General features: G+C 37.0%; 1 protein-coding gene across 3 annotated transcripts in view; it reads left to right on the top strand.

The window, feature by feature from the left end:
* CNTN5 (contactin 5) overlaps positions 1-18,368 on the top strand; it is a 611,650-nt gene extending 593,282 nt beyond the window's left edge. For all 3 annotated transcript variants that reach the window (XM_066544731.1, XM_066544730.1, XM_066544732.1), the window contains 5 exons: positions 4,641-4,750; positions 11,596-11,782; positions 12,234-12,346; positions 13,731-13,899; positions 15,560-18,368. In XM_066544731.1, the coding sequence (XP_066400828.1) occupies positions 4,641-4,750; positions 11,596-11,782; positions 12,234-12,346; positions 13,731-13,899; positions 15,560-15,663 (683 nt within the window). In that variant the 3' untranslated portion in view covers positions 15,664-18,368. The remainder of the gene's footprint in view (positions 1-4,640; positions 4,751-11,595; positions 11,783-12,233; positions 12,347-13,730; positions 13,900-15,559) is intronic.
* Positions 18,369-26,848: the final 8,480 nt, after the last annotated feature.

Here is a 26,848-nt window from a genome sequence, read left to right on the forward strand (position 1 = left end):
CCTTCAGGCATTGACAGAATTATCTTCACAACAATTGAAAGATCTATAGTTTTGATAAAGGGAGTAGTGAATACTACTAAAAACTTCTAAATAGGAAATAGAAAGCCCTGAGCGATACAGGTTGAAGCCTGAAGACTCTCACACTTAATGTTTAAAACCTCCTGAGGGACCCCAGATGCACTTCTGTTATACATACAAGATGCAATGATACTGCACAGAGATTTTGTTCTTGCTTTGTATGGATTTGGGGTAATTCATTGAGCCAATGGAGACCCAAAACTCTCAGTTATCCAAAAGGCAAAGGACCATACAAAAGCCACTGCAGTTTTGTGTCTCCATATTTAGACAAATAAGTTGCTATTTTCTTTTCATTGAGAGGAAATAATATGCAATTACACACCTTTGAATACAGCCTCAATGTCTTTAATTAAAATTTTAAATTCTTTAAGTCCTGTGATTCATTTCATAGCTAAAGCTGAGCTGCTCGGGGTTTAGGTGAACCTGAAAACTAATTGGCAGATTAGCTGTAAACTACAGAGGGTTATTTCCTGATTCTGCCAGATGATCTGTCTGGAGAGATCCTGTGAAAGCTCAGCTAGAGCTGTCTCCAATGACTTTTTAAGGAATGAAATCACAACCTTGACATGCAGTAGTTTATTATCACTCCTCTGATCAATGGCAGTAGCCCCCTGGGAAGCAGATGTGCAATAGATATAATGGGCACATCCCCCCCTCACAACCTGAGGGTAACTCTTTTTGCCATGTCACTTGATGGAAACAAACCATTTATGATCATAAAGATGGCAACACTCCTCTGGCAAATTCTTTGTGGAATAAGGCAGCTCCTTATTCCCAGGTGACATTCTGCTGTGTAATAAATCTGGGTTATTCCACAGGGAATGGAGAGTCACAGCAGGATGTGCACTGTGAGAAAGTGTGCAGGACAAGGCTTCAGAAGATCTACCCAACAAGAAAGAGTATTTCAGCACTACATCAAAAATATTCAGGGCAGAGGTCTTCACTTGTAGCTCATTCCAATACTCTTCTAATTTTTCCTCTGTTTTGTCTTCTGCAAAGATGATGGTCAGAGAGAAGGTGAAAATAGAAAGGACTTGTGGAAAAGTGATAATTCCAAAGGTCTGTCCTGGAAACAGTAATCTTATTTCTGCTATTGTGGAAATTGGATATTTTTCCCCTTTTAAGCACAAGATTCTGGAGAAAGTTCTATATCCTACAGACAGACATTTCACTGCAGATCTGGTGGAGTCCCCCATTTCTCAGAATGGAAAAGGTTCACTAAAGGTTCTCTGATTTGCAAGATAGTCTATGTGGCTATTTCTAGCAAGGAAGCAAATACTACCACTTTCTTTACTTATAGGTTGACACAAGAGGGATGACTTTTCCCAATTTTCCTTCTGATGTATCTCTTGTGGATTTTTCCACAGAGAGGCATTATCACAGAAATAGATCCTGGCTGAAATCCCAAAATCTCAACTATGAAGAACTGCCTGCAGTCATAATGCAATTGCTCAGACTGAGGTTCTTATCTTCAAATAAGGGCTTGAATTTTGAATAAGACTGCTTTGTAAAAATTCTTTTTGGAATCAAAATAAGAACTGAACAGATATGAAGTGATTGGTTGAGTAGTCCTGACTGAGGCTCTGTTCCACAGAAGAATGAAAACAACATAAATTTGAGTAGGCTTTTGGACTTCATGTGGAAATCCTTAAGGATGAATATTTCTGGAAAACAGATCAGCTTACAGTCATAAACAGGTACTACACACTGAGGGCTAATAACTGATTCTTTTCTTTACTTCCTAGTGTCAAAATTCAGGATTCCCTCTCTGAACATTAGAAATGAAATTAGTGCAAATGTATGTCCTGCCATTTTACAGCCATCCCAAAAAACCTACATATTGATCATGTTTCTTTAAAGTGTCATTGCAGCACAGGGAAAGACAGTGTTTCATGGATATCAAACACAGCCTTATGAGAATTTGTTGTACTGCATCTTTAATTCAAAGAAGGGACTATTAAAGAGACTCTTAAAAATGGACTTTTTTCTTTTTTCAGGAAGTATGACCTTAGGTAGACACCTATAGGTTTAATATAGGTGAAGAAAATAATATGATTATAACATCAGTGACCATAATAGAAAAAGCTAATGAACCTGTCAAACTTATCATTAGTTTTAGACACAGAGACTGAAGCATGACATTGGAGTGAACCACAGACTGTATTATATCACCAGAAATTATATGGTCCTCATCATATCTGAGTCAATAAAAAATGATATTTAGGCTCCAAAATTTTTCAGACAGTCATGCTATATCTTATTCCTAAATAGATAATTTCTGTTGTTTTGCTGAACACAATTCTCAGTGCTTAATATCAATGAAACTGCAGTGAATTATTTCTGAATATGTGAGAAATACATTTTCTTCACATAAAAAAATCCAAACTATTTCTGCTTCATTTGTTGAAAACATTTTTAAAACTATCAGAAAATATTCTATGTTTCTATTCAAGCAATGTATAAACCACTCCTCATGAATGCTGTGAAGAGAAAATTATTCCTGCATTTATAGAAAATGTAAAGTCTGCCAACCAACATTTTGTGTACATCTCAAATTATTTATACCACTGCAATCTTTTCTGACAACAAGGTAATTGCTTCAATAATACAAAAACTAGAAAATAGCTTTTGCCACACAAATCTTAGTAGTACATAAAATGGAAAGCAGGATGTATCTGTTGAACAGAAAATGATATTACGAGCAATATATTTCTTCATAATGCAATTCTTTCAGTATTGAATTCAAAAGATCATTTCTCCTATTCCTGAACATATTTTTTTTATTCTTTATTACCTAAAAAGTTCCAAACATATTGTATACTTCTTAGTGATACTCATTGCTGGCAAACAGCAAACACCACTTTATATCACATCAGACTGACTTTTTTTCTTCGGACATAAATTAAAAAAAGAGATCAAAAAAGTGTAACAAGCATTAAAAGCCTGACATCAAAAAGGATGAAAAATTTGTATGAGCCGTGTCAAAAATATTTGTAGGGCAGCAGCGCCAGAGCAACAGCTGCAGAGAAAGGAGAGTAGTTAATAAGTCAACATTGATATTAGATATCTTACATATTAGGTGGTTTGATCACTGAGAAAAATATGTAATTTTATCTCAGGCTGTTCTGTAAGGAGACTGCTTTTCTGCAACCCTTTTAAACAAGTTCCCAAAACCCCGTTTTTCAGAAAGCTCTTTGATGTGTCTCCCTGCGACATAAAACCAAGACCTCTGCCTGCCCTTCAGGAACAGATCAACACATTAGAAATGTAATGAGGAACATTAGGCCAAGGAAGAAATCATAGGTTCTGTGACTAGAGGGGAATGTGAATTCACATTTTTGCTACGTGAACTACACCAGAAAGGTGGAGAAATCCCCTATTGTGTGCTGCACAGTATATGTAGAAGCCTTGCCTCCACAGCTTGTCTTCAAGAAAGTTTTCAGTTGTATTTAGGTAATAAAGCAAAATACTCACAAGATTACTCACAAGATTTCCTTGAGTCATGTTCCAGTTTCATACGAGACAATTTTTGGACACTTGTCACTACTGTAACAGGTGATACAACTGAGCGGTGGGGTGCTCAGTAGCCTGTCATGGCAAATATCTGGGGACATTTACTCAACTTCCCAACCACTGAAAGAAGCTGGGCCTCTATAAAGCATTCATTGATGTGAAAGTACAAAGGCAAACACGCCTGTGACAACACTGCTGGGCAAGTGTGGTGTGTAAAGCATCCCACAGCCTTCTGTGAGCATCCTGGCCATGCCCCAGCACCACCAAGGGGCAGCCAGCCAGGCTGGAGGACAGGAAGGATCCTCTGATCCAGATAATCAGGAGGTCAGGACTGCAGAGTGTTATATGGATAGCATGGAGATAGAAGCACAGACAGAAGGCCAATGCAAACAAACACAGGTAATCAGAGGGACAGACATTAGGTCTTGGTGTTTTTATAAAAATGTGCACCCAAGGCCTAAAACAGTAAATGCTGCACAGCAGAGAGAAGGTGGTACATCCCAAACACTGGTGCCTGTGACTTCAAGGATATAATAACACAGTCTTAAAAAAAGTATCTTTCACATAGCATTTCACTACAGTGCAGGGTAACACTTCCTGCTCAGTATTGCCCCAGGGCAGGACTGACGAGGACCCCAGCAATGCATTGCTCATCCTGAGCTGACAGAATGGCACTAGAAAACCACAAATAGAATGAATGCTCCGTTTGCTGCTGAAGTTCATAGGGCTATGAAAGGGGTGTGTGGAGGAAGGGGACACATATACAAATATTAAAGCTTTTTTAAAGAATTGCAGACAAGAGATTCTTTCGCAGTTTGCTGCACCCATCATCAGTGATGAGATATTGATGTAGCATGACACAAATAAAGAAATACAACAATAATAATCTCTTCATCTTGTTCAGTTTTTCATGTTCCCCTTAAGTGTCATAACTTCTTGAGAGTATTAAGGTAGAATAAAGGAAGTAAATGACAGTTTCAGGCAGAGTGTTTTTGATAAATACAAGCTGTTACAGTGGAGGTTTATTGTTTCAATTTTTCTTAATACAGAACCCACTGCTGCTCCCATCGATGTCAAAGCTACGAGTTTGTCTGTATCAGAGATTCTTGTTGCGTGGAAACATATTAAAGAAAGTCTAGGAAGACCACAGGGATTCGAGGTATGAACACAGAATATCATAATGAGAAGTCTTGTTGCTTTTGAGAGTCTTGCATTCTGTTAACATGGGCAGTAGTGAAACTTCAATAGGAATTATTCTCGTTTTAGCATACGTACCCCTGGCTGTGGAACAATGGTCACAGTTGTAGGACCGGAACATTTTTTATTTATTTGTGCTTGAAAACTGTTCAACACCAGTTCTTATAACATCTCTTTGTCACTTCAGAAAGAGCTGAAAGAACTGCAAGTGACCCAGCACGCATCATTCACAGGCTGGGGAAAATTAGGTATTGACTGTTTCCAGCTCTAAGCAACCAGTTCAAACTTGTTATTTACTGACAGTAATCAGCACAGAGAAAGGAGAGAGCCTCTGCATCCATGTGCTCTCATCCCACAGTGGCCGAGGGACATCTGCTGGGCAGACAGTAACAACAGGATGTCAGGAGGGAAGCAACAGCTTCACAGTCCTTAAATAAAACACTGCTTAGAGACAGCCCTTCCAGACTTGGGGGAGTGAACCAGCCCTGGCAAGGGACCTCCTTGCACCTTTGGATGCAGTTTACAATCCAAACCTCCAGGAACAGATCAGATCTAGCAGTACACCTGTCTATTCTTTTGGGCCGCCACAACAACCCACCCTGACCTTGTGGATCAGGCTGTGCTGGTCCTCATTAAATAGTCTAGCTAAACCAAATTAACTGATTTTGGGATGCAGGCTATTTGTCCTGCTTTAGACCTTTAGACAGCGCTGACTCATTCCTGATTTTTCTCCAGTAACATGGAAAAGAGAGTAAATGTGTAGGTCTGAGGTAGACACCAACCATGTGGGTGTCAAAGGATAGCACAGGGTGTCTCCCTGGTAGCATGTCTGGGCAACCACAGGAGCTGGTGACAGTCACCAATAGCCTTAGGAAGGAAATGTAGGTGCCTGGGCAGCACCAGAGCCAGCACGTTCTCCAGCTCAGCCTCTGGCTGGCCAGCCACGAGGACAGCACATTTACCTCATAGCTCAGATGCAGCCAGTTAATATTTTTTTAATCTGTTTCTGTAGCCTATCCTGATGTATTGGATAGCAATATCTCTATTAATATCTAGCATTGTGCAAATGGGCTGTGACTTTGGTGTGTCCCCTCAGGTCTAGCATTTGTTCAGGTCTTTTTCTCTCCAACATCTGCATGCTGAACTCTGCTAACCCTCTGTCAGTTTTCTTTCCTTGTTCTTTTCTCCTTCTTCCTTACATTAAATATGTTTCTATTCCTTTGCACATAGCTTGCTTCATGCAGCAAAAGTTATATTTGACCATTTTACCTTTAAACATACCATTTATAAAGAGAACAAAACTGTATCTGATAGAGATGATATTCATCTTCCAAATACTATTCCTCTCAATGTTGAAGTGTTCCACTTGTTACTAAGCTGACTTCAATCTTGAGACCAGTCTTTTATCATTTGTAATAACTTACTTGCTGCACCCTGTCTTTTTTCTTTTCAGAAAGGTGTCTGGTTTGTTTTTTTTTCCTCAGCTATCTTAACATCTTTTAAATTATATCTACTGTTTTCACTCTTATCCTCATTCCATCAATCAAATTGATTCTCAAAATGTTTTATTAACTTTGCATTACATATTTTAAAATAAAAAATAGATTTCCTCTCTAAAATTGAAATTTATTTCCCCAGAACCTTATCCTTTCATAATGTGAATGGATTTTGCATTTACTTGCTTGTCACTAACACTTCCCTTAGCTCTACAGATGTGTCCTAGCAATAGATGGCTGTTACAGGTAGGGCAGTGGGCTTGCTTTGTGTCAGAGGTGGTCTTCTGCACTTGGTAAGTGCAAAGCTTTTGGAGTTTGGCATACTCTGACCCAAACAGCAATACTGTTTGGTATAATATCTCTATGTCTCTACAACCTCTACGTCTCTCACAGATTCCTCAGGTACAAATCTGAAAATGCCGATTAATACAGGAGAAGTTACTAACAGTGAACCTTATTAATAATTTGGCTCCTCACTCTGTTGTATACCAATTTTAAGATTATAGCATGAAGATTACAGAGTAAATATTTCAAGCCAAGGACCTGCAATTGACCTAAAAATAAAATGAAGTATAAAAAAAATTCACTGCTCCCTTTTACCTCCTCCCACGGAGAAATTAGAGGAGCCTCCTAAGTAGTAATACCTTTTAAGGTACTACTTTATCTGGGGAGATGAGGGTATTTTTTTCCTCCCCATCCTACCCAAACCCATCCTGCTCTTTCCATCTTTGTTCATTTAGCCAGAATTCCTCTGCCCACTTTCTGGCAGACAAATCTTCCATGGAGTGATTTACTCTCCTCCATCCTGACAGGAATGATTACAATCAGAGCAGCACTTACTCAGTAAACATGAAAGTAAATGCACAATTCAGCAGGAGAGAATAACTTCTAAGGATGGTATTGCTAGATCTTTTCAATTCCATTTTTGGGAAGGATTTCATCAAAAAGGAGGTAATGATTTATAGGATCAGTACAGTGAGTCAGTGCATTATTATATTCACTTTAGTACACTAGGTGCACGCTATCAGCCCAATTTTCCTAACATATTGACAGTCTGTCTTTAAAGCACCCCACAGTGCACAAAGCAAAGGAGTCCATGTAGGGCTAAAATCCACCCCCCAAAAATCACACAGAAATACAGAATAGCTTTATGTTATCTTTTTTCTTAAGAGTTTCTTTCACTTGTGGGAAAACTCTTAATTTCAAAACCAATTCTGAAAGTTCATCATTTGTTCACTACAGTGGAAAGCAAAGCCTGTAGTACTCCTTTAATCCACTAACAGCAAATAGATATTGCACAGAAATACAGTAATTTTGATAAAAGGATGAATTATCTTTTTTTTTCAGTTTTTTATTTGTTTCTTAATGTAGAATTATTGTGAGACACAAGTAAAGGGTTGCCTTTGGTTCAATCTGAATGCAAAACAATCTGACTAGCCACTCTGCTTTCAAGTCTCAATTTGTATTCTGGCTGCAGTCATCATAGCAGTGACAACCTCCTACACAGTCTTCACATTTCTGGCCTTTTGGCAACAGCATTATAAAAGAAGCAGCTATTTTCTTAACACTTGAATGTTTGGGCTTTAATCAACCAAAGTGACAGAATATTTACTAAATGTGGACAAGTTCACAGTGACCTACTTTCACTGTGGCCCTGCTTGCACTTTGTACTAAGGAGTAATGAAAGGCAAAGGAACTTGTCCAATTTCACATTGTCATCCTTGAAAGGCAGTGTTAACTGTTATGTCACGTGAGTTTTGTGCAAGGTTTGCTGCCCTCATTTGCATTTTCCAAAGCACATATTATTCCTGCCTTCAGTACAGGTTTGTCAGCTGTCCACCCGACCATACTAAATATATGCCAGCTGCACTCTGATAAAGTAGAAGCAGCTCGAAAATTTTGTCAGAATTGTGGAAATATATAGTGTGTTGTTCGTACTTATTGTTTGGAATCTATAAGCTGAAGGTTATAAAATCTATTTGAGCCCAAGGCAATGTTTTCTTTTTTGTTCACTACTGGTAAGAAAGGAAAACAGAAAGAATTACTGACTGGAAGAAGAGATATTTTGGGTTTCTTTTTACTTTTCCAGAAAGACAAGGCTAATACCTAAGTATAAATGAAAAATCTCATGTCTTTTTTGCTGGAGTTCCTCTAAGGGATAGGAGTTTGGTTAATGCAATCAAAAGATCAACATGAAGAAAACAAATAAACAAAATCCAAAAATAACAAAAATATAAAAGATGAAAAAAATATATTGAGTGCCATTTTCAGAGAGGATTACTTGACATAATAACCTGGTTTATTATATTATTTATTTCATAAAACCATATTACGGCATTTCAAGGAGAAATACTCCATATTTTGCTGCTTCTTAGTTGCACTTTATCTGTTTTTATAATGGAACAGATAATTTCATCTGCACGGTACTTGATTTTTTTTTTGTTTGTTTTATTTAGTGAAGTATACCTGGAGGTAATTTAAAAAGAGCATATGGATATTTTAACCATAGCCTGGAAAAGCAAGACAGAAATTCTACTTAATTTACACTCTTACTTGATATGCTTAATTTGTAGCTTTATTTTTCTGTGGTCAGCAGAAAGAATATCCAGCCAGTAACTCTGATTTTACTGCATTTAGTGAAGATCACCTGCAATTAGATCCAATTAAGTTATGACAAAGACTGTATAACCTAGAAACCAACTTAGGGAAAAGAGTGGTATCATTTAAGATGTTTTTTAATTTAAAACTTCAAGGAAGTAGTCTGCAACAATCAGAGGTAGAAGAATTTTAGACAGAATTTTTTTTTTAACCAAGATTTGCTTTTAACTATTGCTCAACCCATGATAAGAGCAAAGCAGGTTGCTCCTCTCCAGCTCAAAGGGATGGGTCTCTGGAAATTAGGTATCAAAGTTTACTATTCTTTGGCTAAAAACAACAGGAGGTCCAGAAAAAATGTAAAACTTTGCAAACTAGAATGCATTAAACAGACTAAAAATGCTTTCTTCTCTCCTTTTTCTTTCAGTTTTCAAATATGGGCTACTTTTTATGATTTATGCTTCATGCTATTATCAATATTCAATGTTATCATTAATGAAAACCTGTTCTGTGTTATAGATCCCTTCTGAGAAGTTTAAACTAAGGTTACAGAAAATAAGATTTAAAAAAGAACCAGCAAATGCAGAGAAGTGTAAATAAGAAAACCCTCTATTTTAAGATATATGTCTCTCACTTTTAAACATCAGAAGTATCTTCATTTCAGTTCAAATCAGTGTAAATCCCCACACCATCTACCTCAGTCAACAATTATTGGATTTTTTTTGCTTTATAGCTACTTCTTTCATTTCTTTTGGTCATCAACAGATAGATGCATGTGTTATGCCCTCCCCCCCAAAGAAAAAAGAAAAAGAGATCAAAGTTAATCCATTAACATTTCATTAACATGAGACATGATGTGTCCTGTGAATAAATGCAGCTACTTGTAATTTTGCTCCTGGCCTTCTAGAAAAAGGAGAAAAACTTCAGCTGCATTTCCACCCCTGCTACTGTTCACCTGTATAAGCTTAGTCATCCCACTTTTCCTTTCTGACCCTTTTCTTGTTGGATCCTCAGCAGACTGCAGTGTCTGGATGATAGGGTCTCCAGGACACATGTTCCCCCTCACTGCCTGTTCATACAGTGATCAATATTGTGCAGTTCTCACCATCATAGCACCAAATTTGTAAAGATGCATCACAAGTAAAAAGAAAGGAATCTGACTGCACAAGAGATAATAAGCGTTGGAGATTCAATAATAGGATGCAAAAAAATGGTTATTGATTCCATTTTCTTTTGAAGAAAAGAAAACTGACTCTGAATAGGTGTTATTTCAGATATCAGTAGCTTTGGTCAAGTATTCATCAAGCAAAATACCTCAGTGAATCACACTTATTTCAGAACAAGTGGTGACCACAGCTAGATTTGTGAACTGAGCTGTAACTGATCTAAGAATAAAAGCAACAGCATTTTAACATGAGATAATGCAGACATAAACACAAAAGACAAACACTTGAATTTTACAGTTGAAAAAGTGGACTGTGAGCTGACACAAACCAATATACGCTCAATCAAAGTTAACAGAGACACTTTTGTCAAGTGAAGATAGGACCTCAAATGTATATTTTTGCAACCAGATCTTTTTTTTATGGCAGTCCTAATGCAATTATAGAAGGTCAGCATTGTGCTCATTGGTCTTATTTTCCTGTGACACCCTTGGGTTTTTTTGGTTCACCATTTCCTGGGAGACATTCTCAAGAGTTCTGTCTTGTCTCTGACTTTTTTTTCTCAGAAGAAATGTTATCTTGATACAATGTAAATAACTTATTAAGAAATAACCAGCTTCACAAAAAAGGTCAACATGTGCAAGAAAAGCAAGTAGGTCTCAGCATGAATAACAGTAAGCCAAGTACAGGTCTTTGAATGGCATTTTAGTGACATCTCCTGTTAGGCAAAATAGGGCCCCATGAGAATTGCCTTATTGTGTAGCTCACCTAGATACATTTTCTTTAGTTACACCCTGGAAGTGCTTGGTCCCTTAGGACAAAGAGTAGCCAAATTCTCAGCTCATCTTTATAACCTCTTTGAGATGATGATAAATTCAAAGATACTAGAGAATAACCACCAAAGGTCATTTAGAGGTTCATTTTATGTCTGAAAATGAAGAGCATGAAAATACTATCAAAACTTCATTTACCAGAAACCTGTTTATATCCAAGAACTAAAACTGAATCCATTTCCTTCTTTTTCTTTTGTTTATATTTTTCAAATGATTGAAATATTTCCATCATTGTTCTGTCATTGCCTATTCATTGGACTGATAAGAAATCCCCTGGATCTCAGTTGCACCAGGCCAGGAAGAGAATATTGCTCACAACACTTAACTGATGCAGTCAGAGTTTTCCAGGGTGAACACAGATATTCTGGTGACCTACCAGAGGATGAGTTCTCCTTCAATGGTGTCCTTCAATGATGAATTCTCCCGGACAAAGTTCACCCTCTCCTCTTCTGTCTTATAGTAACCTGCTCTTGTGCCAGTACACAGCTATTCCATGTGCTCCAGGTCACACCACAATATTCCATGTCTTGCCATTTTGGAGAAGAGAGAACTGAATGGCTTGAGGTCAAGCTGCAAATCCTATATGCTTAAAGGGGTCTGATGATCAGAAAAAAACATAAATGGCAAAAATACCTTCCACAGGGTAATAAGCACAAGCATCAGGCAGCATGAGCTTGCCAGGTGCCTATATTAATCCTTTGTTTGGTTGCTTGTTGGCAGGTTGGTTACTGGAAGGACATGCAGCAGGAAGAAGCAGCAGAAAAGGTCAAAACAGAGGGAAATGAGTCATCCATCCTCCTGACAGGATTAGAAGGAAACACATTATATCACCTAACAGTGAGGGCTTACAATGCTGCAGGGTATGGACCACCTAGCACTGCTGTGCATGCAGCAACCAAAAAATCCCGTAAGTAATCTCAGTACCTTTGCTAAAAGGAAGAAATCAGGGAGCAACCTCTGTTCCCTTAGGTTCTTATTTATTAAGAGTGTATAATAATCAGGAATCATGTATAGCTTTGATTCATGGCTTTGCTTTGACGTTTAGAAATTAATTCATATGACTTTGCCTTCATAAAAAAGGTTAATTTCCTAGAAAACAAGGCATTTGGTACAAAGGGAGAGAAAAGAGTTCAAGTCCATAAGCTTTGTGGAATTTATGGGGTGGGTGGAATAAATACACTATAATCTAGCAAATTATACTACTGATGAAAAAAAATCTTAAATGTTCCATTTAGAGTGGGAAGGCTGGTAACATTACCAGTTTTAAATAGAATGAAAAATTAAATTACTTTTCTTTTGTTTTTAAAGAAACTACCTATAAATATATATATATGTACAAGTTATTTTTTTTTTCTCAGCTCCCAGCCAAGCACCAGGCAATATTATGTGGATACAGGATGGCTCACATGTGTCTCTTGGGTGGGAGCCAGTCAGACCTCTAGCTAATGAATCTGATGTAATGGGATACAAGGTTAGTGTTTCCCTTTCCTGGCTCACCTTTCTCTCTTCCAAGCAATTGCTCCTCTTCTTTGTTGTCTTTTTTCCCCTTTCTTGTTTCTCTGTGTAAATGAAGCATTCTCTACAGACTGTCTCCAAACAGCTTTCACTGTGAGAAGCAATAAATAAAATTAAAATCAGAGAAATGTCCCAACATATTTTTGTGTTGTGATTTTCAAATGCCAAACTCTATCTGACTCCCCTCTATCTCAGGGGGTCAGTCCATCCTCTCTGAGTCAGCAGTGGCTATTAATAATATCAGACTGCAATGAAATTCCTAATACTTCTTCATTTCAACTGTGTTTGCAGTAGGATTTAGAAAAATGCAGAATAATGAGATATCTTCAATTTACATTAAAATTAATATTTTTTAGCAGAAACACAAGTAATTCAGTTTTTTTGTGATCATGTTAGTGATGCTTAACAGCAGTGATGGTAATATCTGGGATTTAAAGTTTTGAAGTTTTAAAGAATAAAATCCAGATTAACACTTAAATAACAAGTCATAAAATCAGAATTCACTGCAATACCTTAAATAAAAGTAGAATGATTTCAGTGTTTTTGAAGAAGTGTGGAGTCTGGGTTTTTTTGGAGCCCATATCAAATCATTTCTATAGACTACATTCTCATATCTCCTCTGATACATCAGGCAATATCACCAAGAAAGTATAAAATGGTTCAAATAAACCAGAAACTGTCCTAACCTTTATCAAAATAGTTGATATTCTGAAATAGTAGAGTTGACTTCTTTGGTTTTTCGCACCTCTCTGACCTTTTCAATTTTCTCTGGGAACAGAAATGCTTATGCAGTAATACCAAAAAGACAGCTACGTGCTGACTTGCTTTCCTCCCACATGCCATAAATTTGTATAGAGTTTCACAGGAAATGCAGGGACATATCTGAGCTGTTGTCAGTTGATTTAGCCAGCTAAGGTAAACACAGTAAATACATTATTCAGGCTATTTTCCTTATATTGGAAGTTGGGTTCTTGAGCCAAAAATGTGAATATCAACAGGAACATTGGGATAAGAATTTGAATCAAATGGAACTCAAAATAAACTTTGAAATTTTGGGGATAAAGTTGTACAACACCTAATGCTAAAGTCCTCTGTCTTTGCTCTAGGTCACAATCTATGTCCTTTCACATTCATGAATCTCTATAATATTTTGCTATTACTCTTTTGAAGCCACTGTAGAAAGGGAAGAGTAAAAGCAAAGTCTGTTCAATTGCAATGTCAAGAAATCCCTAATGAAAGCATGAAACAGTTAGCACTGCAATGACTGTGTTATCTACACAAAATGTCTGGTACAGAGCTTGAATGACCACTGTGACCACTCTCTACTTTATCCACCACAGGTGTTATTTCGGCAAGAGGGCCAGAGCAATAGCCAAGTTATAGAAACACAAAAAACCTCTGCAGTGGTACTTCTTCCTGATGTTGGGGTCTACATCATTGAGGTCTGTGCTGTCAGTGAAGGAGGGGATGGGACTGCAAGTCCCCAGATCAGAGTTCCATCTTTTTCAGGTAAGGTTACACTTTTATTTGAAAGTGTGGTGATTATAGCAATGCTCATTATCTCTGCTATTCTCTACCAGAAAAACAATGTTCTCACAATTCTTTAGCTATTAAATCAAACCATTGATCTGAGTCTTTAGAAACAAATGTATCTAGTGACACATGGGATGTTTAAGATCTTCTGAGGCAACCATGTGAGGCTGATGAACAAAGAAGATGATTTATAGGAAATCTCTCCCATTTGAGGATAACACCTAAAACCCTACCTGAGCTGTAGATGTTTATATGTGCACTAGTGTCTCAAACAGCAATAAAATCAGCTGGGATGCAATTCACAGAGACCAGCAGTGGAGCCCTGACAGCAATTCAGGTCAACTTCTGAATTTTAGTATTAAGACATGAGCACCTAAGGACATCTGCAATGTCCTAAGGCATGCCAAACACAGCTGGCAGATCTGTTGTGGGACTTAGGGGATACACGCACCATTCTGTGGGACTTAGGGGATACATACACCATTCTATGGGTCTTAGGGGATACACACACCATTCTGTACCACTCTATACCACCAGAGGTGGAACACAGCTAAAGTGGCATAGATTTAGGTACCTGACACCTGTGTATGTACCTCCTTGAGAATAAGCTGAATTTCTCTGTGAGTTCCAGTCACTCCCTTTTATAATTATTACTATTTAATTATTAACTTATAGCAGTATTAAAATGTTTTCATTAGGTAAATTTTGATGTCTAGCTGCTCTCTCCTCAGTTACTGTGAGGTGTTGAAAGAATGTAAAGTATCAATATCACAAAGGTAAGTAAGGCATGGGAGGATAAGTGACTAGAACAACAAAGAAATAACATAATCTTTGCCTAAGCACAACAAGGCATTTTAATTATAACCTTCTGATAACACTTTAAAATTTTATTAAATATTGCTCTTTGGTCCTTAAGGAACACTAACCAAAAGTATGACCCTGAAACTTCAGTCTAGAACTACAATTTCAGCTCTAGTCTGGTCACAAACTGCAGTGCTATATCAGAATGCAGAAGACACTAGTCCCTACCTCATGGAATATTCCTTTCATATATCATAATTCTAGGCCACAAAGTCCTCCATCTAATTAGACTATGCATATCACATTTGTTTCATTTAGGACAATTGTTGTCCAAAGAAATCCAGTCTGGTTCCTTTCCCATCTTGTTGCCACTACTACCCCAGAGCACATTTCTCCTTAGCATGGCCATATAAGACTGTGATGTGATCAAAAATGAACACTGCACCAATGCACCAAAGACCACTTTTTCCTCTGGACAAGGCTAGGGAAGAAGGGCTAGCTTTCATTCCTTGTTCTGGGACAAAAATTTGTGACTCAGGGCAGCCTAATGCTTTTTTGAAGATTAAGACACAAAACCATATATCCTTTTGGAACTTCCTATTAATTTGCAGACTGAATATGAGGATTCAGAATGCGAGTTGCTGTAGGTATCATCACAAAATCCCATCTGTGTATGGAGCCCATTTTGCGTCTGCAGTTCTCACACGGTAATCCATTTCCCAAAAATTAGGCTTGCTGAGGGTAAAGAATATAAATTTGGGCAAAATCTAATATCTAAATGTACTGAGAACCATTTGCATCATTTGTTCGTTAATTATTTTGCTTTTCATTTCAGGAGGGAAAGTAACAAGTGCTCAGTCCACCCTACATGTGTTGTCTACTTCCTCATCCTCTATAACACTGCTTTTGGCACTGATGGTACCTTCAACCTCATGGTGAAGGCTGCAGACTTTGTTATTGTTGTTATTTGTTTGCTTTAACTTGATGACACCAAGGGATGGAGTTCTATGTCCGTGGAGAAACTGAAAACCCAAGCTAATGCTTAAAGACCCATCAAAATGCCTGTGGTGCACTTAGAGAAGTGTTGGAGACACGGTCAATAATTCATCAGGTTTTTATCTCTTTTATTTGAAAAAGTCCTCTGGGGAGGAGACCCTTCTTGGCCCAAAAATATGCAGATTGTACGTAATAAACTTTTGTAAGCAAAGGTAATTTCTGTCACATGTATTTTCCTTTTTTAATATGTTCAAATTTGGTCAACCGAGTCATGTATCATTACAGGGTGGTGTCTAGTACAGTACACCTGTATGGTTTGGAGAAAATATATCCTTTTTTAAATATAGAAAAAAGTTTGATACAGCTGGTTGCTCCTACTGACCAGGAAGAAAAACAGAGTTTATATGCAAAGACCTCTGGAAAAGTAAAGAAGAACTTGTTCTGAAAATATATACTATGTATTCAGTTAGCAAAAAGAATTGTCAATTAAATACTAGACAGCTTACCCCAGAACATAGCAAAATGGAGCAGAAAATCCATTTATTTTACTACCAGGTAAATGAAAAATTATTAAACACAAGCTTAGGAGGAAACCAGTCATTTTTTATCAAATACCACAAGCTTTTATGTCCAATTGAATTTTCAGTAGAAAATAAGAAATCAATTCCTATTGCATATGACTATGAAAATTCCACTGGGCATTTAAACATTATATACATTAAGCTACTAAGAGGACAAATAAAGCAATGCAAGGAGATAAACCAACTTTTCTCAATCGCTTCTCTGTTGTAACTTTCTTTTTCCTCTGAGTCCAATTTTTGATAGCATTCTATGCTTTTCAGAATGGCATTATCCAAGTATCTAAAGACTGCAGTAGGATATATTTGGGAGAATTTTGTTTCTGAGAAAAAAATACTTGGAAAAGTGCTCCAGAGCACCATTACAATTATTTATCTAATTGGCTCTATTTCTATAGCTCACGGGAGATTATTCTTCTAGGTACTGCGTGAAATCAGTTCTAATCCCCATTTTTTGCTGTACCAGACAATTTTTTACTCAATAGACAATTTGGACAATTTTTCTACATTGGAAGGCTTTCCCACCTACTGGAACCTGAGGAAAAATGACTCCCAGGGAAGATGGTGTGCATGTTTGTACAATCATGGTGGGCACAGTGTTATGAAGGGCAGCATTTTGCTAACACATCTGAGGACCGTGCCTAGGAAAAATATTGCACTGCCTGAGAAGAATCAAGCCAAAAATGCTTAACATGAAAGTCCTAACAGCACGTTCTTCTAGTTGTCTATACCTCTAAAAGTTTTGATGAAAACCTATTTTAGCTGAATTGGGTTCCCAATTCAAAATGCTATTATTTTGCCAGTACTAGCAAAATAACTTTTGGCATTCAGATAATACACTGCAACTGTGCTCCTTCTCAGTTGCTTCAAAACAGTAACCAAGAAAGCACAACAGAGACAAGAAGGTAAAAACTGACGATGACTAAATATTTTTCCCTTTGAATATTTTATCAGTAAAATTTTTCAGAGGAGGTTCAACTTAAATCTTTGCTACCCACTAATATTTTAAATAATTTTCTAAAAAAAATGGTTTTCAAAATCATTTAAGTCACCATGTTGCTCAGAAAATGAAGGCAGAATAGCTAGCTAAGAATTGACTGCAGATATATAGAAAGATATATCTCTGCTTCTGGAAAAGCCTTTGAAATCAAAGACATGAAGGTGTAAAGTACATTGCTGATGGAGCAAACTCATAGAGAATAACTACCTGCTGTCCCTTGTAAAACAGCAGCACTGCTACTGTGCAGAGAGCCTACATCTGCAATCCATCATCTGCCAAAATGTTAAAATAAATAAGAATAAAGTGATGAACAAAAAAGTCAAATGGCTATTTTATAAATTAGTTATGCATAATTTCCTCTATTTTTTTATACAGTTGCTTGCCAATGCAGTTCATTTCAAAGTATTCAAAAAGGCTACATTCACTGCTGGTGGCATTTGGTTAAACTTTCTGATAACAAAAAATGGATATGCTTTATAGGAAGAAAAAAGAGTTTGATAAGGAGACAGCTCCATCTAGACACATCTCCCTCCCTAGTATGAAGATACAAATAGAAATACTGAACATACCATCAGGTAATGTAGTTGTATTGCAGGGACAAAAGGAGGTATGTTTTATATTCAACATGAACAGAATATGTATTTTGCATCTTAAATATAATAATAAACATGTTTTAAATGTTTAAGTACCTATGTATTACCTATTTGTTACTTTGTAGAAGATGTTTCCTTATCATGACATTTTTAGTTGCGAGGGAAAGCTTTTTCCTTTTTCATGTAAAAGATTGTAATAGTGCAGTCTGGCGTCACTGAGGAGACTGTATTTTTGTATAATGTCACAGGATCTGTTCAGAAAAATTAATTATTAGAATGAAACCTTGTTACACAGACCAAAAGAAAGTTGCTGTCATGGCCCATATCAAAATGTTAGATATATTGTATACAATCTGTATATATGCTATATATAATGGTATATACAATGTGAAAGACACAGTAATATAATAGTTTCTGTGTACTGTTCTTGTAACATTAGATCTTTTTAATAAATTATTCTCTTTTTATTGACTTTTATCTTATCTCCTGTCATCTCCTCAGTTATATTTGTACAGTTCAAGGTGACAAAATTATTTGGTTTGCAGCTGCAAGAACCTTTAAATTACATTATTTTCAAGAAAAAGTGATGAATCTGAAATGGTGAATGTGGAAAGGATGGCCATTAAAATCAAATCATTTTTGACATCATTTTAATTTCATCTAAATTTTGGATTTCCTAGGTAAATATTTTTTTTTACAGCTAAATATCTGAAAGGTAAAGAAGGCCTGAATTCTCAAAATGAAACTACACCTAATGAAAATTGCTATGTAAATCTGCAATTTAGCATCAGAGATAAAGGTTCTCTGCCTTAAAAAAAAATCATGAACAGAAGGGAGATGTATATTAGATTTTAGGGGAATCTAATCTTTCCTGGGAAGGTGGTGAGACTCTGACACATGTTTTCCACAGAAGCTCTGGATGCCCCAGCCCTGAAAGTGTTCAAGGCCAGGTTGGATGAGGCTTTGAGCAAGCTGGGATAGTGGAAGGTGTCCCTGCCATGGCAGGGGTTTGGAACTGGATGATCTCTAAAGTCCCTTCCAACTTAAACCTTTCTATGATTTCCATGAAAAGAAAAGCTTTATAAGGAGTTCACCAAGGTCAATCCTCAATGTACTGAATAATTACATAGTTTCTGGGACCTCTCTGTAACGTTCTGTCAAGTATCACTTGTACCCCATGTCTGTGGAGGCACAAAAGCACAGTGTGGTCATGTCATGTTCAATTGAAAAGTTTAGTTGCTCTGTCTTATCCTTGAAATATTTTGTGTGGCTAACCACAATAAAATATCTTTCAAAAATACATATAGCCTTTTGAGAAAAAAAAATGGAACAAAGGATAACCCAATTAGAGCAAATATTTTTTGTTAGTTTGATTTGAGTTCTTAATAATCCCCAATCAGTCCTTTATGAAATGTATATTTATGGTAAATGACTTTGTAACACAGTACAAAGTCAAAAAGCCCCTACTGAAAATAAAAATACATTGCCACAGTCATTTGAACTGAGACTTCAATTAAAAAATTATTATGACCTCAATGGCATATTATATCAGGACTTCCATTAAAATAATTATGAATGTCACAGAAAACTGTAATGATCTGATTTTGCTGACATGAAGAACTATGCATATTGAAAATCCAGACCCTATCAGAACTACTACCAAACTGCAACCCATTCTTTCCCTGTTATGGCCATCATCCCAGTTCCTCTGAAGATGAAAGACGTTTTACTTCTTAATTACTTTTTGTACTTTTGAGCAAAACAATGTCGAGGATAAGAGAAAATGAACAGTATCTTCTTACAAGAGGTTAGTTGGCTTTAGGGTATTACAAACAGCCTTACTAAGCATGCTGGCAGACAGGCTGCTTCCAAAAGTACAGGTCCTGAGTTTGCTCTAAGACTTTTTTCTCAGTTCCAGTAAAGAGAGACCTGACTTTGTCTTTACTGTGGTTCATATTTTTAATACTTTAAACAAGATAATGATATTGTATGTAAATTAAAGCCTCACAAGCCTGAAAGAGAAATGTATGGATAATTGTACAATTTCAATCTTCACATTACTTCTTACAGCTGTCAAGTCAATTGTAAGGTTCTTACGGGTCAGCTGTTTGTGCAAACTGGGAAAAATATTTAGATATGCAGCTATTAATGCTTCCTGTGCTACTTTTCTGCTGTCAGATTATTAGCTAAGCACCTCAGCGTGTATAAGAAACCTCTGTCATCAGAAGAAACCGATAAAGAAGTGTGGGATGCTTTCGTTCATCTTTTATTATGATGAAATAAATATTTCAGGCTAGAGGAAAATACCCTCCCTTTTGGTATGGTTTGGTGATGAGAGTTTTTACACTTTTATGCTCAAATTCATGAATTCTAAAAAAAACCTATAAAATAAGAACAGGAGAGTGCTCCTGAAAAACACAGTTAGCAAGATAAATAACAAAGGCAGGCAAATATGTGTTAATCACAAATAAAGTTATTCAGCATACTTTGATTTTTGTACAGAAAATAAGGTGGGAAAATATATCAATTTCCTTTCCATAACAGAAAATAACTGAATAAAAAGATACTGAAAGTAATTGAGGCATATCTGGATCAAAGCTTAAGCAAAAACAATTTTACTTAAAGCTGTATTGCTCTGCTCCTTGGCTGAACAAGCATTTCCATTTCATAATGACACCGTCTCTAATCTTCTACAAAAAGGACTTTTTAGGGTAGTAAAATGGGATAATTTTCTTGATATTTCTTTAAAAATTTGTCATGTGGAGTGACTGAATAACTTGGAAAAGAAGCCCCAGGTCAATTGCCTACTTTGTATAACTCAGTCCCTTACTCTTGAGTAGTATGTACACCCAAATCTATCATTTTGGAGAGCATCATTCTAGATGATGATGTTTTAGATGTATGTTTGCTCTAATTACAAACAAGTTTCACATATGCTTTAGGCAAAATACCTCAATATCTGTCCTGCTCTGATCTCCAGGCTGTAGGGCATGGGATGCTCAAGCCTGGTATTTGTACTTGGACAAGGCTCAAAAGCAAATTGTTGATTTTTTTTCAGGATATACTACCTTTATTTCAAGTCGTATTGGTAAAAGTTGAATTGTCCACGGTGAACTGAGTGTCCCTTTTGCTCCAGTTACAGAAATGAAAAAGCAATACTTCACCCTGTCCTACAAATTTCTGGGCAGCCCGTCCTTCCTTCCCCTTCCCTGTCCTGTAACAAAATGAAAAAGGGATTGTGTGTGTATGGAGAGGGATGGGAGGGAGGAGAAATAGAAGGAGGAGGGAGTCCATGGGCACTGTCTCCCACAAGGACGACATGAAATGAAGCCTGCTTCTTGACCTAGCAGTGCTTGCCTTCCAACAAGCCATCTGAAATTGTGAGCCTTTTACCTTCCAAACAAGAGGAAGCATTTTTACCTGAGAATGGCTGCACTAGATTATCCAAAACACTAAGGTAGATTTCCACTGCATTGTGTCAATATTTTCTGACTTTCCAGTGGAAATAGAAGCAAATCCCACAGCTTTTGAATGGGAAGTGAAAGGAATTTCATCACTACAAATTTTTCCTATTAAAAAAATCCTCTTGGATGGCCAGAGTACATACAATAGGAAACAGCAGTCTTTAATGGTCTTAACAAAGCTTTGTCCATTTAATGCATGAGATAACTTTAGCAGGTTGCAGGCTGAATGTATTATTGCATCATGAGAAACAGGCTTGCAGTGGCAAAAATTTTGTCAGATTTCTACTTTCTACACTTGAATGTCACTGGATCTCTGCAACTTTGCTTTCCGGAAAAGTAGTTCTTCTTTTTGGGCCATTTTTTATTACACTCAAACATCTCTTGAAAGTTTCTGATGTACTAAGATCTACAACACTGAAAGTCCTCTGGCATAAGACACCTGCAGCACCTTAAACTTTGGTGTGAACATCATATTGGCAAACATAATCTTTGCTCAAGGCATAGCTACTTCCACAGTTCTTCCCTCCACTAAGAAAATATTTACCTTCATAAACAACAGTGATTTATCTTCATAAACTACAGTGAGGTATTTCTGTTCTTATATGACTGCTGAACCATTTCTTACTTTTCATCAAATAGTACATCCTGTTGAGATATTGTAAACTGTAAGCATCTAAAAAAGATGTTAAAAACACACACAAATCCAGTAGGTCTATTTTTATAGGCCAGCAAACAAACAAAACAACTCAAAATAAAACTATCTTCTATCCAGATTAATGGTGGGGGAGGGAGTGGAGGCCTATCACCCTGCAAACCAAGTTCTATTGTTGAATGTCAGTTGGTATGGCACTTCAGAAAGATCTGAAGTGCCATACCAACTTTTCACAAGGTTCCTGGTAGGATGGTATAGAGGAGAAATGGCAGCCAGGAGAAAGGACAAACAAGATTTCTGTCCCTTTTGTGGCTGACGCTGCCATTTTTACAAAGCTCAGTGGCAAGGTGAGAGATGTCTGGCCACCTTTGAAAACCTATATCTCAACATTATGAGGGCTATACAAAGCCCTTTCAGGTAATTAAGTGGTAGATAATGTTGAAGCACTCATGGACTGCTCAAAACTGATTGAGAGGGGAAAAGGCAGTAGCTACCTTTTAATGCCAACAAAAGTGAGATGAAGAAAACCTAAACTGTGTGAACCTAATGCTGAGTGTGGAACTGACAAGTGAAACTCAGGAAAGGCAACCTGAAATAATCTCAAAGGAAGTCAAAAACTCATGGGTCACCATACAGTATCTTCTAGAATGTTTAAATTGAATGCCATCGGGAAGGTTATTAAAACAAAGATTAAAAATCAAATTTTCTGCAAAAGAAAATTTTGGTTTTATCACAGTACTGGTAGTGTGTGCACTCCAGGTCTTAGCAGCTCAGAAAGGCACATAATAGAAATAGCAAAGAGAAAGCTAACTCAAGTGACCAAGGGTATAATCAAGAACATCTGCCACCTGGGGAAAGGCTGAAAGGACTAGGGCTCCTCAGTTTGGAGACAGCAGGGCAGTGAATAAGCTATCATGCACTCAAGTACTAAAAAGACCTGTGAAAGACTGACTCCCAAACTTCCTCTGCTTCCTATCAGGAAAATATGCTTTAAATTCAAAGATTCTGCTTTATCTGTCCAGTGAATGCTGAACTATTCACAAAGAAAACTCCAACACTGAACAGATGCTTTTTCAGAATACTCGCTATTCCCAAGACCAGAGTAATCAAATATACTCTCAGTTGTGATACAAGTTAGAAAGAAAAGACTTTTGAGATCTGTGAAATCCTCAGCTGGATCTTTAAACAATTTGCAGCAGACAGAAGAAGGAAATGTGTCTTCCTTTGTTTTACAAAGGAACACTTACAAGTATTCATAGAAGCTTATGAAGGTACCCAGGCTGATGAAACCATACCTCCCACAAGGACATAAAATGTAGGAGCTGAAACTGGGTCCCCAGAATCACAGTCTAGCATTTCCATCAGTGATTGGATTCAAGACTTTATTGTTATTGCTCTAATTATTGCTGTTTGGGTTATATCCTCATGGTAGCTCTTGCAGACCATCTGTGTTACCTGCTAATAGCTAATAAACTCAAGACTGTAAAAAAACAAGCTTTAGGATCTTCTTATCTTTGCACCACTTTTTAAGCTATATACAAAGCCTGGGAGAGTTTTAGGTAAGACAGCAGAGGAAAAGGCAATATCTGTTCCTACTCTTTTATGACTAACAACATCACATTTACTGCCAGACCATCAGAGACTAGAGGAAATGAAAATGCAGCATTTTTACTCCCTGTTTTGTACCAAATACACTAAGTGGAATGATTTTGATATAATGTAGTAAAGAGGCCTGATTGATGTAGGTTATAATTTTAAAACTTAGTTTTCTGCTTCTCAATAAACACATACTCACTAATTAACTTGAACAGCAGTTTATAAGACCAGTTTTGACTCTGCCCATTTAATGAAAAAAATCCAATCAACAACCCTGTTAGCGTAAATGGAAAATACATGTCTGCAAGAATGATAAATAACTGATTGCCACAGTGATTAGCATAACAGGCCTTGTGGAAAGCTATTTGGCATTCAGCTCTCACTAGCACATTTTAAGGATTGATACAAGCCTTGGTGTACTTTGCATTGGACGTGCAGCTGATTTAAATAGGAATACATCTTTCTAGATCTGGTGACTGAAATTTTCATTTTAAACTTTTACATTCCTGTTTACAAGAAAATGAATCATATTTTTCAAACTGCTGTGGATGCTTTCACATAAAACATATGTTTCTGAATAAAACCCCAACCACTCTTAGTGGTGCCAGATGCTCCAAGCATTATTGCTGAACTGAACTAACTTCAGGAAAGCTGTGCTGACTCATGCTTAAGTGACCTGTTAACTTTGGACACTGTGTGCTCTACTCTGGAAGTTTTTAGACCCTCGTATGCTTCAACTATCTGGGCTGTAGAAACATCCAGAAATTGAATACATCAGATGATCCCCTTAACTAAAAAAAAAAATAGATGACATTTTGAATACACTTGAGGTGATTTGAAATGCTGCTAATAGACAAGAGGATATCTATATTTGAAAAATGGTCAATTCATCTACTTTCTCTAGTTATTTATCTTTCATTGCAATTAGGATGTGCTTTAACATGTGAATGTGCATATTTTTAGCATATTAGATTGTTCAAAATCCCCTTGAGATATAAAATAAATTTGGGAAGCTTTGCAGGACTGCCATGCCTGTCACAGAATTGGGTTAATTTTGGGCCAAAGCTCCTCCTGGACTTCACAGTCCTGAGTCACTATCTCGGACTGGGTCAATAGAGTTGTACTGAGTGTTTCTCCCATCTTGTAAATGGATGGGTTCACTTAAGCCAAAAAGAGTTGAGTTGAAAATAAATTCTATTTAAATTCCACAAGTTAACATGAAGAGCTTGAAGTAACTGATTACTACAAGCAACTCATATTTTCAAATTACTCTGCAAACTAAAGGGAGGCACACCTTCAAGGAGGACAGAGTAAAATCCAGGAGGAAGGGAAATAACCTCTCAAGATACCATAGATGGAAAATGGATGAAATAAAAAGTCTTGAACTGTTCCTTGAGCTCCTAAGGACAGGAACTGAGCTATCATTCCCAGGGAACACACAATGTAAATGAAAATATTGCAATCAGTGTTTTCAAAATCTTGGTTAACTCCATAGTAGCACCTAAATACACAGGGAAATTGTCGATTCAAGGAACACAGATATGTATGGGATCTCACTGATCATACATTTGGTGCAAATAAGAGTGGGAAATGAATGCAGAGAAGTATAATAAAAGAAACTTTAAAATATCCAGTATTCCAAAGTACATAATTTTAAATCTTAGAAATTGCGTTATACTAGCTGGAAGAAAAGAAAAAATCCAGCAAAACAGGAATTAAATTAAATATCTTTCTGGGAAATGTGAAATGCCTCTTGGACATCCTTCCCTTATTAAATATTCATGGAAGAACCACCAGATAATGACAGGATACTGCATGCAAACTCTCTTGCCCTTCTTGCCTGTGCATCTCACTCTAAATTGTCAGTCATAGGAAGGAAAGGTCAATAAAAGATTCCCTCTGTTCATGGCCTCTTTCATGCCTGAAGGGTGAAGACAGCTTCACCCACCAGTAATTCTGAACTGACTGAAGACAAAACCCTGACCTTCCTTCTGTCCCTCAATACCAGCACCAACCTGAGCAGCTGCTGAGAAGCAGTGCTTCCATTTCCTGTATTGCTCCTGTAAAGCCTGGCATGATGTGTTTTGGGAAGGAAAACACCCACACCACCCTAAAGCACACTGTGGAGGTGGGCTTCAAAGGCTTGTGAATATGGAACTTGCTTTGAAGGGTTTCATTTTCATAATTTCTAGTAACTTGGAAGGTTTTGCTTTCATCACAACCCTGGTAAACAGCTCCAGATGTGGTGCTGGAACAGCAGCTTCCCTGACCCTCCACTCAGAATATCTCAGAATAGCCCATGTACAGAATAAATAAATTCTTGTTTATATCATGCATACATGCAAAAGAGAGATGTGTTACACTACTCCCCATTTAGCCAGTATTTATAAAAGTGTCCAAAATAGTGAAAAACAAAAACTCCTAAAAAACCCCACCTTTCTGTATATGTAAAAAGGCATCCATTACAAATGAAATGATAGTATATTGTAAAGAGCTGATTAAAAAAAAAATAAAAGAATAAAAGAACCCTCAAAAGTACTGTATTTTCCACTGCAAAAAGACCATCTCTCTTCAGGCTTTCCAAAATTATTCTGTGCAGTTTTCTGAATAATTTGGCATTTCCAAAGCAAGGTTGCAGAATGGAGACTAAATGCTTGTGACTTCTTTTGTTCTTAGTTTTTTTGAACCTGTAGTTTTTATGACACTCATTGATTGAAATGTAAACTGAAATAATTTCTTTGCTGTGAAACACACTAATAATATCTGCCTGTCTCACATCTTCAGACTGGCACTTCTCTCTGGCACTCATGTTCAAACTGGGCATATTTGCTATTGTATTTGTCAGTCAAGATGGGCATACTGTAGCAAAAAGCAGTTTTCCATCTATTTCAGCCCAAGGTTTCCCCCATATACTCCAGGAGCAAAGCAGGAGTCTAAAACTTCTTTTTCTGTGATGTAGTGGTTGTATCTACAATTCACACTGGTTGTCAAGCACACATGCAGACTTCTGCACATCTCATGTACCTAAATAAATATCAACTGACACTGTCATCATGGTTTCTTATCTCTCCTGGAATTCATTTATAATAGCATTGCTAAATGTGTGTCATTGCTAAATGCCTAATTAAGCAAGAAGTGACTAGGATAGATGATGACCTTTTCCAAGTGATTTTCTATACATAACAAATGGCATGAAATGTGAAACTCTGGCACCTGAATGAAAGCCATCAAAAAGAAGACTGTTC

The sequence above is a fragment of the Molothrus aeneus genome, chromosome 2, assembly GCF_037042795.1.
Source record: "Molothrus aeneus isolate 106 chromosome 2, BPBGC_Maene_1.0, whole genome shotgun sequence".
Taxonomy (NCBI): domain Eukaryota; kingdom Metazoa; phylum Chordata; class Aves; order Passeriformes; family Icteridae; genus Molothrus; species Molothrus aeneus.